This window comes from Argiope bruennichi, chromosome 2, assembly GCF_947563725.1.
Source record: "Argiope bruennichi chromosome 2, qqArgBrue1.1, whole genome shotgun sequence".
In the NCBI taxonomy this organism is placed as follows: Eukaryota; Metazoa; Arthropoda; class Arachnida; order Araneae; family Araneidae; genus Argiope; species Argiope bruennichi.
Window position 1 is genome coordinate 121,293,371 of NC_079152.1, and position 13,624 is coordinate 121,306,994.

General features: G+C 29.6%; 1 protein-coding gene across 2 annotated transcripts in view; it reads right to left on the reverse strand.

Moving 5' to 3' along the window:
• Positions 1-94: 94 nt before the first annotated feature.
• Positions 95-13,624, reverse strand: part of LOC129959254 (NAD(P)H-hydrate epimerase-like) — a 39,717-nt gene continuing 26,187 nt past the window's right edge. The window contains exons 2-4 of one of the 2 annotated variants that reach the window (XM_056072087.1): positions 6,503-6,719; positions 3,076-3,334; positions 95-716 (exon numbers count right to left, since the gene is read on the reverse strand). In XM_056072087.1, coding sequence (XP_055928062.1) covers positions 499-716; positions 3,076-3,334; positions 6,503-6,719 — 694 coding nt within the window. In that variant the 3' untranslated portion in view covers positions 95-498. The remainder of the gene's footprint in view (positions 717-3,075; positions 3,335-6,502; positions 6,720-13,624) is intronic. The other variant, XM_056072079.1, reaches the window with a different exon arrangement.

The window sequence follows — 13,624 nt, forward strand, 5'->3', positions numbered from 1 at the left end:
CAATGCATTTGATTTTTTTAAAAATTGCTAACATAGTGCAGTTACATGAATGTGAGAAAGCTACAGCCAATTCATATATAATAATAGGAACAATAATAAAGAATCGGAAAGTATCAAAATATCACATACAGTTGAACAATGAATTAAATGTTATCAAAAAAGAAATTCTATATTATCATGAAAATTACAATTATGATAGTTGTACGTATACAAAATTTGCAGCATTCATGCATATATAAAATTACAAATGTTAACCTAAATATTACAAGTAATTTTTTGATATTAAATACTAAGTTATTTATAAGAAGGTTAAATTTATGCAATACATTTTACATATCGTAGAAATTTTTTTTAAAAGTAAACAGGAAATAATGTACAACGTAGCAGCAGAAACACTTCGCACATCAATTTAACAAGTGTCTTTATTTGCTCAGATTTCATAACACAAAGACATTACCCATGGAGTTTTGTAATTCAGACAGAAAGAGTCCACACCAATTACTGTGAAGATGGCAATGGCAATTTGACACAACATTCAGTTCCTGGATAAGCAGGGAGATTTAGTTCGTATTTAGCTGCTAAACTGGTAGGCACAAAACGACCACCAAGCCAATGGTATTTTCCCTTGAAAAGTTTGCTGCACTGTTTGGGGGCAGTTAAGGATATCAAGAATTCTGGTTGCAATCCTTCGTCATCGCCTTTCTCAACATCCCAACCTAAAACAGAAAGCAAGATCAAATTTTAATAAATTATATATCATTGAAAAATAAAACCATTTTGTAGAATATTGATTAATCATTTATTGAAAAGGTCGCTGTCTCGGCCATGCTCTTTATATACATAAATGATTATAACAAAGTAAGAGCTACAAGTGTCTGTTTGACAGAAGTTCTGCGAAACTGTGAACAATAGCGTCATGAAATTGGTATATATTATTCTGGAATCCATTTGTCCATAATTTTATCCAACAAGTCCATATTTTTTAACTTTCAAAATTAATTCATATTAAAGATTTTTTAATTAAATATCGACTATTTTGGCTGTTAGCAAAATTTTTGATCAACAGAAATAATTATTGCACGAAAATGAATAATATATCATTTTAAAGAGCAAGGCAATTATTTTGAATGAAACTCATAAAATTGCAATACAAATTTTTATTCAGTTTTTTAAAATTTGTTTTAAATACAATTTGAAACAATGCTTTCTATAATTATAATTAAATTAAAACCAATTTTCAGTTTCAACAATCCCATTTAATGTGTTTGTGCTAGTTCTAAAGTTATAATGAAAATGCCCTTTTTTTTTTTCGGACATTTGATAAATCTAAGGCAGAATTTTGACCTCGTTTTTATTATGAGACATTCAAGGCCATCAAGAACTAAATACCAAAGGGATAGGAAAAACGGAAAAATAAATAAAAACTTTTAACAGCCTGCCACACCACAGTAAACATTATTTCGTTTACCATTTGTTAAAATAATGTTAATCAAGAGCACAGCTATAGTATAAAATCTTCTTTCTTCCATTCATGTTCCTCATGTTGTAATATGCTTCACTAAGTTACTGGCAGATGAAGATATATTTTGCTTTGAAAAATATTTTAAAAATACTAACCTATTTACACACTAAAACACATACATATAATATACAATACACTAAAAATGTTAGATATATATATATTTTTCCTTGATGTTTTTAATGATTTTATAAACCTAACATATAATCAGCGCTTCTAAATCTCTGAAATTAATTAAGTGTAATAAATGTTTTGCAAAATATAGCTTTATCGTCCTCTTGTGTATGTCACAAGTAATAATAAAACCTCTTCTATTGTATTATAGAAAACATTGATTTAAAATTGGTTATGGGATTATATGGTTCAATAACAATATAATCCCATAAAGTCTTCTTTTACATTATTGTGTTGCCAGGATCTCAGCGCTGGGCAATTGCATCCCTAACATGTTACGATTTCGGAACGGGGTAGGTCTAGATTCAAAATCTAATTCTATAAAACATCCACAAGGAATAATATCCAATAAGTAAGCTTGATGCAAGTTATATACGACGTGAAAGTCAGACGTCAAACGAAACAGACACAGTGAACATTTTTTCAGCATACTCAAGAAATAAAGAAACAATATTGTCTTTGCAGTTGACTTAAATATAAATAATAAAAATAAATAATAATAAATATATATAATAAAAATTAGAAAAATTTGACAAGGTAATGAAAAAATTAAGAATATGAAAAACTTATGGCAATCAAATATTCATTTCGAAACTGTTGTCAGTTAATTGCAGCGTGCAATCTCAGTAGTAGGTTGTTTAAGGGACAGCTCTAAAATGATCTGAGCATGGTTCAAAATGTTTAAACTATTTATTTTACCTGCATAGCATAATGTAAAATGCCTTAGAAATTTGATAATTCTGAATTTTAAAATTCATTAAATAGCTTGTTATGATAATTACAAAATTTTTAGCATGCTAACCCTTTTTGAGAATTCTGAACTTAATTGCGTTTGCCGCCCCTTTTAAATTCGAATTAAATCGTAATGCATTCAATTTACATCCTTAACATGTTCTATCGTTACCATGAGTCACGTTTGCGATTCGAAAAATCTATGATTACCATGTCTTAACAATAATAGAAAATGAGTTAAGCAATTAGAAAGAAAGCTGAATCACAGGCGTTTCATGCGACAGTCAATGCGGGTTTTTTTAAACCCATGGTTTTAAGCAGAGCATTGTTACTGCAATGGTATAAAGATTTTTTTAAACATTAAAATTAATTGTAATGAATCGTGCAAATGCAATACGATTTACTAACCTGGACGTCCTAAAGACATTTTACTATATTAATTAATTTGATTGCTCGATCATTATAATCTTAGCAATTTTACTCCCTTTTTTTACAGCATAACAAAAACTTTCTTTTTTGTTACTGAAAATAAAGAACGCCAAATAATCCAGAAGAAATATAGCATAGTCTTATCTGGCTTGACAGCTATCGAAGCATATTAGAAAAGAAAGAAAAAAAGAAACAAAAAAGAAAAAGAAACAAGTACATACCCGAAGGAACATCCACACTACATACAGGGATGCTTAAATTCTTCAGTTTCTTCATGCAGTCTTCGAACTCCGGTCGCACTGGAGGTTTGAAACTGAAACCGAAAAGAGCATCCACAACCAAGTTGTAAGAATCATCAATGAGCTTCGTTTCTGGCAAGAATGATAAAAATGGTATGTCCATTTCTTGGCACTGAATGGTCAGGTTTTCATACAAAGGTTTATTTGTGCGTTTGGGATAGAAGATTGTTGGCTCGTAACCCTAAAAAAAAATTGTTTTTTATGTAAATTAACGTGCAAAATATTGGCTTTTAAATGAATTAAAATTTTAAAGAATACAAATATATAAGTATATAAATATAACATTCAGTTAGAATAAAATTACTAGAATAAATATTAGCATGGTTTGCTATGAAATTCAGTAGCAAGTTTATGTGTTTAAGCAAATTGATCAGATGTCCCATATTAGCAGAGAGATTTTAAATTCTGACACTCCGAGATTTTATTAAATGCGCATTTCTAGAGCAGAAGAAATAGTTTTAGAAATAACTATTTGAATGAAAATTTGAAATAACTATCTTGTTTAATTAGGAATGATATTTATTTTCTTTTCGATAGTGAATATATTCAATGAAATTGAATGATATATAAAGGAGAAGTATAAATAATATTTATTCTTTTTTTTTAACTTTCTTATTCACGTGCTTTAGGGTAGACAATATTTTTTTTTTTTGTTTTTCCGTTTTCAGCTAAACTAATAAAATTCTTGGCTGTCTGACTCGTGAGCATCCAACACACAACTGGCTATGTGAAAAACATGGATTTTCAAAGTTGGAACGTGGATGTTCAAAGCAATTAGTTGGCTAAGTCTTATTGTAATCGGATGAAGTTCACGCAGCGCATAACAAGCATTCATTTTTATATATTAGATATAATAATTGTACTATGCATATAACCATCGCAAGTGCAAGCAATAAATTGGCAAAGTTTTATCGTAATACGGCAGCACATAAAATACGAACAAACAAAAATTCGTTTTTATATATTAGATAATAATAACTAGATTTAATTTTTAAAGTGTAAAATACAAAAGTTAATGCCATATTTTCAATTTTCGCTGTGATTATAAAATAAACAGACAAATTAAATTAGTCAGCAGAGTCTAAATCTTAGATGCCATGCCGTGGATTTGAAGTAAATGTCTCAGATTGTCTCATTTTTTTTATAATCAATAATAACATATATTTAAAAAAGGTTTCAATATTTTTAAAATTTACTTTCTAAAGAATTCTTTTTCTCAACTTTACTAAACAAAGTATAGGGTGAACCTAATTTGGCTAATCAGCCATAATAAAAAATAACAAAAACAATATCAAAATGTATGATTTATAAATTTTTTCTATCTTTTTCTGAATTTAAAATATTTTTGAAATGGTTGATTATATCATTGTCATAATTTCTATTCTATTTATTTACTTTTAGAAAGGGCGGGGGAGGCATTTTTCTAACAATTCTCACATTTTTCCCCAATTCAATTGAGAATTTACATTTTTACAATTCTTACATTTTTCCCCAATTTCAATCAGTACTTCTAATCATTCGCCAATCTAATCAATTGCCAACTCGAGGTTCAGAAACTGACGCCCAGGAAACCTGGTTGCTCCAGTTTAAAACGCTTTCACTTTCCATCGAAATAAACCGATTTAAAAGGTGCATTTCCCACGTTTTCAAATACTGCCTTCGATCGAACGCTAAATATATCAGAGATTGCTAAGCAACGCTTTCTTTCATAATTGAGATCGAACTGTGAAAGAGGGCTACGGTTTGGGCGGGGTAAACAGCATTTCATTGCGCAATTTTCCTTCATATTCTTTCTTCAAATTGTTAATAATCATAATAAATAGTTCTATAATTGCAAATAAACATTGACATTCCATCCATGTTATGCAATTAAGAATACTACGATAAAAAAATAATAAAGAAATAATAAATTTTTTTTAGGGAGGGGTCCCTAAAAGGGTGAATCCTTTTGAGTGATATCCTTGATGTCAAAAAGTGATATCCTTTTTGTCCAGAGAAATAAAAAACGGATTATTTTATTCTCTTTCCCCGAGAACTGAAGCCATAACTTTGAAGTTTGCAGCAAATAACTTTAAAGCGTTTGCAGGTATTCAAAAACTTTTAGTCAAAAGCTGTTCACAATGATGAGGAAAAATTTTGGCTTATTTGAATTATTGTTCTATCGCCAACCGTAAGGGAGTTATGAGGAAATGAAATTTTCGGTCTCTTATTATTTCCTCTTTCCTTTCAGGTGAGTGACTCTTATCTATGAACTCGGCAGAGATTTTCATCCTCTCTATAGCACATTCCTGTCTTGCAATGTGAATATCTGCAGAAACCTTCCACGAAATCATGATATCAGACCCATTGCAACAAATTGATTTCCTATAAGGAAACTACTGATTACAATTACACATGTACTGGAAGACAACGTTTTAGTTTCGTTATAAAGATCATTTCCTGCAGGTCTGAGTACGCTTGTAAAATTTACATGAATTACAAGAAAATTATTTGTGGATTCTAAATCTTTATACAAACTGAAATATAAATTTCTATAAACCTTATAGAGAAATTTAATTGTCAAGTCACTTCGACAAGAAATATTTTTAAATCCACCAAATACAACAGTATCTAAATTTTTTAAAATAAAGTACAATTAATTTTGATTTTATAAACATTCATAATCAATTTTGTAAATGTATCGACACTTCTATGCAAAAGTTATCAATTTATTAGGAGCGCGGACTTAAAATCTACTGCAGTTTTCGGAATTCAAAAAGAAAATTATAGTGAGAATATTCCAATTTATCTTTAAAAATTGAATAATTTTAAATAATTTACTATAAGGTCCAAAAATAATAATTTGTTTTGAAAGATGAAAAATGTAAGCATTTTTACCCCCCCCCACCCGCAAAAAAAACCCGACTAGTTTTCTGATTCTGAAGCAAGATTTACATCTAGTCATAAAACTTTTTATACGATATAAATTCTAAAACTCGAAAGAAAAACAAGAAGAAAAAGAGCCTTTACAAGAATGTGTGAACAAGCTAAAGTGAACCTAAGTTCAATTTTTTTAAAAAGTTAGAAAAAGAAAATTTTACTACCTACAACATGAAGAATTTTACGGTCAAGCAGATAAATCAAGTTAGCCAAATTGTTAATTATGGTGGAAAAAGAAAAAAAAAAAAAAACTCATTGCACTTGATGTCTTATACTATAGATATTAAAATAAATCTCCAAAAAAACTGAACATTATATCGCGATCTATATAATGAGTTCTTTATTAAGCTCGTCTAAAGTTTTGAATTTAACATGTCTAACTTAATCCAAACCAACAAAACTCAGAAAATATCAAATATGACACACTTACGAATATTTTTAAATGTCTTGCGCACACTAGACCATCTCCTCCGTTGTTGCCAGGTCCACAACACACTAAAAGAGTTCCTTTTCTTTTCATTTCTTGCAAAGGATAAGTTTTGGCAATAGCGGTGGCCACGCTCAGACCTGCCAGCTCCATTAACTGGTCAACGCTAAATTTGTACTCATTGAATAGCTCTTGGTCAATATCGATAGCTTCCTGTTGGCTGCAAAGATCCAATAAAAGTAAGTGGCCATCAATTTAAAGTAGAAATATAATCTTAAAAAAAAGTGGAGGGGGGGATTCGAGAATTTGAAAATACAAAACAATATCAGATTTTTTTTTGTTAGCAAAAGCAAATTTTTAATTATCGGCACATAAGCAAAAAGAATACATATATATATGTAAACATATTTTAGCAGATGTGCGGCCGAAAAGAAGAAACTTTTGAAATTTTTAAAAGATTTATTTCATCCCGGGAAGCACAATTTGTGCAAGAAACAAACAATCATAAAAGTCTTCTACAAAAGCAAAAAGAGACAGAAATTTTCCCCATCAGTGATTTTACTATGAGATTTTGATAGGATTTCTTTGACACATGTAGTCTTAGGAAAGGGAATCTTGGTATCTTCAAAAGAATATTGTAAGCATTAGGAATTTTTATCCCTTCGCTCGGAGCGTGAGAAAATGCTGTGATCATCAGTTTTTTAGAATGCATCCAAAATTAATTAAATAAAAAGTGGGAATTGGATCAGGAAAAAAGGAGACAATTTTAGAATTAAGTTAACATGGTTTAATTTATGATACAAATTTGGATTTTCATTTAGATTTAAAAATATCATTACATATACATTTTATCTCAAACAGATGAAATATTAAGTTAAATACAGCCAATACTCCCGTCGAATAGTACCCGCAAGGCGGCTAGGTTATAAATACAACAGAATTAAAAAAAAAAATCTTGTTTTATGTCAACTCTAAGTTGAATATATACATTTAGAAGAATAAATATTTATTTCCTTAAATCATAAATTAGGAAATTAGTAAAACTGTTTTCAATTATTGATTTACATACAAATGAGTTCAGTTTACCACTCCATGTTTAGTTATGTGCATATAACCACGCATTATTTGTCAAGACAGAAACAAACAAACAAAAAATAATAATTTTCGTATTTGTGTACTGTTGAAATGTCCCATTTTGGAGGGATCAGGAAGATCAAAATAATTTAATAGTGATATGTATTTCAAATGTAGGTCGCATCAATTGATTGCGGTTCCTAATTTCGACATCTAGATGCAAAAGTTTCTGCATAATATCAAAAACGAGACAGCTTAACTGACATTCTAAAGTTGGGCTGCTTTCTAAATTCGCATTACATAATCGGTCTCTTTGCTATTATTGTTATTATCTTAGGTCACTCGAATTACATAAGGAGAAACTGTTTAAATGACAAATGTTTAGTCTTTCAGTACAAATGAATTACGCGCTACATTAGCGTTTCCTAAGATATTTCGTAATATTGAAAAGTAATTACGCCAAGCAAAAACAGCAGTTTTAAGATCTTTCCGATATTTGTCACTGCTGTATCCTTGTTCCAATATTCATGAAAAAAAAATTTTTTTTTTCAATTACACTTTTATCATTTTAACTAGTTTTGATTTTCTATACTGTTAAAAATTTAAATTAATGTAGTTTTGCTATAAAGGACATTTTTGTTGGCAGAAGCTATTTACCTAGAAAAATGGAAGCAGAACAAAAATAATCCAAATCTTTGAAGAAAAACGAAAGATGTTTGAAATTCGAGATGAAAGAACGTGACTGAAAACGATATATTTTTCTTCTTATTGCACGTTAATATGTTTAGAAGAACTTTTTCTTTTTATATAACATTAGTACCCGGAGTTGTTCGGAATGCAATTTTTTTAACGTAAAAAACTAATTTTGTATAAATTATTATAAAACACGCAATTCTTTTATAATATCCGCCACTAAATTGAGTGCCCTAAAGCCTTTGTTACTTGTAATCACATGAAGACGCAGATTATATCAGTTCTTTCTATTGGTTCTTTTAACCAATTTTATGAACCAATGTAAAGAAGGAAAAGTAGTTATTTAATTCTTAACTAAATAACTAGTTTAAAACAATTAAAAATTTCCAAAAGAAAGCAACAGAAATTTGAAAAAAAAAAAAAAATAGTGAAGTACATATGAACCTTACTGTTACCGTATTTAAACAATCGTCAGCAGTAAATTTTAAAAGAATTAATAATCATTGAAAACAAAAAGTGCACATAAAGAAATTGAGTATCACTGAAAAAAAAAAAGTTAGAATTTTAGGAATGTATGAAAATATTTTATATAAGTTAATTTGTTCCAAAGTTACTCCAAAAAAAAATCGATTTAATTGAATATTTAATTAATTTTTCAGCTTTGAATAATTTTTTGAAGAATCAATTAAATAAATAAATGTGCAAATTTCAGTACAAACGGACCATTTTTTTTACATGCTTAGCATAAATAACATTTTATATGTTTTTCATATTTAAAATATGAAATTATTAATTCACTATGCTCTTTCATTGACTAAATAAATATTTCAATAAAATAACTAGGTATTTTTTTAAATAAATGAATTATCAAAGTTATTTCAAAGAACTTCATGCACTTTAACGGAAATGCATACCGAATAAAGCTGCGAGAGTGAAAATTTCATTGTTTTACCTATGGCGGGTTCTTTACAAAGGAAATCCCTGCAATTAATTCTTATTTTCCCACTTACGTTCTCTTTGTTTACGTTTAAATTAGAAATAATCGAATAGCTCTAAGCGACTAGCAAGATTTGACGATAGGATTTGGACAACAAAGAAGACGCGAGGAATTTATGAGTTCATTAGATTGCATCGGCTCTTGCTAGGACTCGGATTGGTGCCAATTAAACAATAAATTCGACGGTCGCATCACGGCGTTCAAGAGGTATGACATTAGAAGAGGAATATAGGTATTTCAAGGATAAATGGTATGCTGATTTCGATAATAGACTATCTATAGCATCAACGTGTATTATTCTATTATAATTATCGCATTTAATTATTGATATACAAGTTTTTACTTTCTCAAATATGAAGTATAAAGAAAGTACAGTTAATTGCTAAAAAATTAGAATTCGAGATTTCGATCTCCACATTTTAGACCTCCTCAAATCAAAAAATACCTTTTAGGCATTTTGGACTGGCTCCATTCTTATTTATGCAAAAGGACTCTCTGTGTTCACTTTAACAATATTGTTTCTGTGTGATCTTTAAGGAACCAGAAAACTTTTCCAAATTCTAAATTTGATTACATTAAAAGGTTCGCTTTGTATAAATTTTATGCGACTTTTGACAGGATGTGTGGGGAGCCTGACGTTAATCATATGACTCCTAGGGTTTCTAAAGTGACTTGTCAACCTTTATCTACTTGACCTTACTACGCTTTTATTGACTTCCTTTTTTTAAATATTCGACTACAAACTAATGTTAACTACACATTCTGTGTTGGTATTGCATGTGTTTTACTTTTGGATTCCTGATAACTGTTTACATTTTTATTTATATATGGTTAAGAATTTTAGTAATTCTTCATTCCTTTCTTCGTTCTTTTTTTATGTGTGTTGTCATTTGCTTTATGGTTTCTGTTCCTAGTGTGTTTTTGATTAATGCATTCAGTAATGGAATGTATCTCTGTATTAATCAACTGTATCATTATTTAACTCAAATAAATAATGAATGTCTGTATGTGGACACGACATCTCAAAAATGTTTAGAGCTAAACGAATGAAATTTAGTATATGGACGTATGACCCTATATGTTGATTTCTATCAAATTTTGGGTAAAATCCATTCTCAAAAAGTAAGTCTGTCTAGCTGGATGTTCGACCAATAGATGCATTCAATAACTACAAAACGCTAAGGGCTAGATTGATAAAATTTGGTACATCAGGTTTACCACTTAAAATATAGATTCTTATCAAATTTTGAACGAAATCTGTCAAATGGTTAATCGTTCTGTATTTAGCATGCATGTGAATATAATAATTCATAAATGCAACGACTTAAACCAATAAAGTTCTGCACATTATCTTGTCACTATAACTGTAGTTCTGTGTCGAATTTTGGGTGCCAATCGATTGGCAAAAAAGGCGTCCACAATACATATTCAGCTTGCGAGATTCACGTAAAAGCTCCATATTTCGTAATAATAGTTCATCCATTTCTAGAGAAGTATTCGCGATCTTAGCCAAGGTTAACAATTTTATGCAAGGGAGGGGGGGGGCATAAAAATTTATAGGAGAGTATCTAAGAAAGTTTCAGGGAGATCATTCTCGCTGGTTTGTTATGACATTTCAAATAATTTAGGCGCTTTAAATGTATCGAATTGATTCATCATAAAAATTCCAAAGAAACTAAAATCCGGATTGCCTAAGTAGTCCAATCTCATTGCAATTTGGCATGGGAAAAAATTTAGCAATTTTATTACTTTAGGTTGATTAGTTGGTCATCCAAAACAGAATGTTATATTTGTTCCCAGATATCTAATCGGATAATTGAGGTAGGGAGAGTTGAAACGCCGTGTCTTCGCATTTAAGTAAAAGATTATTAAATTAAGGAGTAAAATTTAAGTAGAAAAAGCATATGTATTAAAAAAATGAGCCACAAAATGTTAAGATAATTTTTTAAAAAAAGGTAAAATTTGGAAAAATATTTTAAATGTTTTCTTATTTGGGCCAAATTTTCGGAATTCCGTTTAAGCACATGTGACATCGAAAGTAAAAATTTCCAATGAATATTAGTATTATCTTTCGAAGAACTCAATGTCGTAAAAAACAAGATCGTTGATAAATGCCCGAAATTATTTCGCTCTCTGTCCGAATTCGTGACAGGAAAGAAAAAATGAAAAATGTTACAACTATGCCATCTGACATTGTATAATAATAACAGTTATAATAATAATAATCAATTTCATTTTTTTTTCTGAAAATCATTTATTTTATCTTTGGAAATTGTAGAACAATACTTTTGAAAAAAGATATTCCCCACCGAGCTGCGAATTTAAACAGATTGAAAAATACTTATAAACATTTTTCATTAATCCAATATTAATTTTTTAAAGAAAATTAAAATTTCCGAAAAATAATCCAAATGTCGATTTCAAATTTTTATCAGATAGTTCTTTCAATATGTATTTAAACGGAATTCCAAAAACTGCGCTCAAATAAAAGAAAAATAATAATAAATAAAACAGATTTTTTTAAAAAGTGTTTTTTTAAATGTACGATTTTTTTAACACACACTTGATTGATTGAACTATTATAATATTTGATACTTATTTCATTGGAATTCTTAATAACAATAGCTTTACTTTTTGATTCATAGCCTTCTATTTATATATGGGAACCCGATATTTCAACGCCTCTCCCCTCGTTATCCGGGAGCAAATATGAAGGCTTGTTTGGGATGGACAATTCAACAACTTAAACCAATAAAAATGTTATGTATTTTCCCACAGTTTGATGCTCTTCTAATAATTTGACTGGATTAGAAGATACACTAGATTATCTCTAGTCTTTCACCTGCACAGATATTTTGTGGCTTTAAATTTGTCAACAGCAACGGCGAATGCTACTGCTATCTAGCGCAGAATATTTAAACTTTTTACAGAAAAGATATCGAGATATTATCAAAGATTTACATTTAATAACGGCAATACAGCGAAAGTCCAGGAGCGGGAAAAAATGAAAATAAAATGAATTTGGACCGTTAACAATACGAGAGCTACTGAGATTTGTGGATGAACCCCGAGGGAAATTTTGAAATTGGGCACGATAAAGAGAAATATATTATACCCACACACCCCCTTTCCCTTCTGAATTTCCACATCACAATAACAAGCAAATATAACCACCTGCCATATTTAACATGTACCAGGCCGCAGGAAAAAATGGATCGGGTTTGAAGCCAGTAATCTGAAGGTACTTATCTTATCGACTCTAAAGAAACATCACCGCGCCCAAACAAATTATAAAACATCGATAGTATTTCTTATGTACTCCAAAAACTGGAAGAAACCCATACATACATAAAATTATGAAGTGCCAACAAATATGTTTTTGCGGGAATGCTTTGCAATCGGAATTTTAAGAACTTGTCAGATGAACGTTAAATCCTGTAATGCGAAAAAATAATAAAATTTCTGAACAAAATTCTTATACAACCACCAATTTGTTTACGCAGCCAGTAATTATTTAATTAATGTTAGCAAGTTGATGAGAAAGCAGAAAGCAAGAGCACGCTTCACAAAGGCTAAATAAAATAGCCAAGGGATTTCAATACCAAGATAATCTCCACCACATAACAAAGATATTAAAGCTGGTTGCTTTGTAATATAAGAATTGGGAAACATTTTTAAACACTTTAAAGAGCTTTCGTTATGAGGGGCAATACAAATAACATTAATACGAGAGTGAATTAGATCGCGCAAAATCATATTTGGGGAAATAATTAGATCTAGTACTTTTTGTAATTAAAACTCTTAATCATAAAACATTAGCAATTTTTTTTTTATTATTTAGTAAATCAGAAAGAACATTCTCGTTTCGATTATCTCATCTATAATGGGGTTATTTATAATATAATAATTAAAAATTTAGCATTGGAATGATTTTCTATTTATTATGTTCCATAAAGAGTTATGACTCAAAATGTCATTTTTCATTATCTAAATAAAGATATTCTTAAGAATTTGTAATTTCTCTGTGAAGTTAATTTCATGCCAAGAGAGAGTTTTCTAAATAGTTATGGTGGACGCTGAATAAATGCCGGGTCAATAAATTTAAATCTTGGCGACGAAAATAAAAATTCCAGAAACTACTGGAATTTTGTCGAAATCACTACTAGCAACGAAAATACAATATCCTTCTAGAAAAGTTTTTTTTTTTTTTTTTTTTTTTTTTGCCATGTCGCGGAAACTATTAAAAAACTGAGAGACAGAAGTGTGCTCAAAGACATAGATAAGTAAATTTATTCTTCCGGGATTTGATCTCCAGCGAATTATCTCTGAAGGCTTTGTGCTTTCGCGGTTGTTTAATAGCT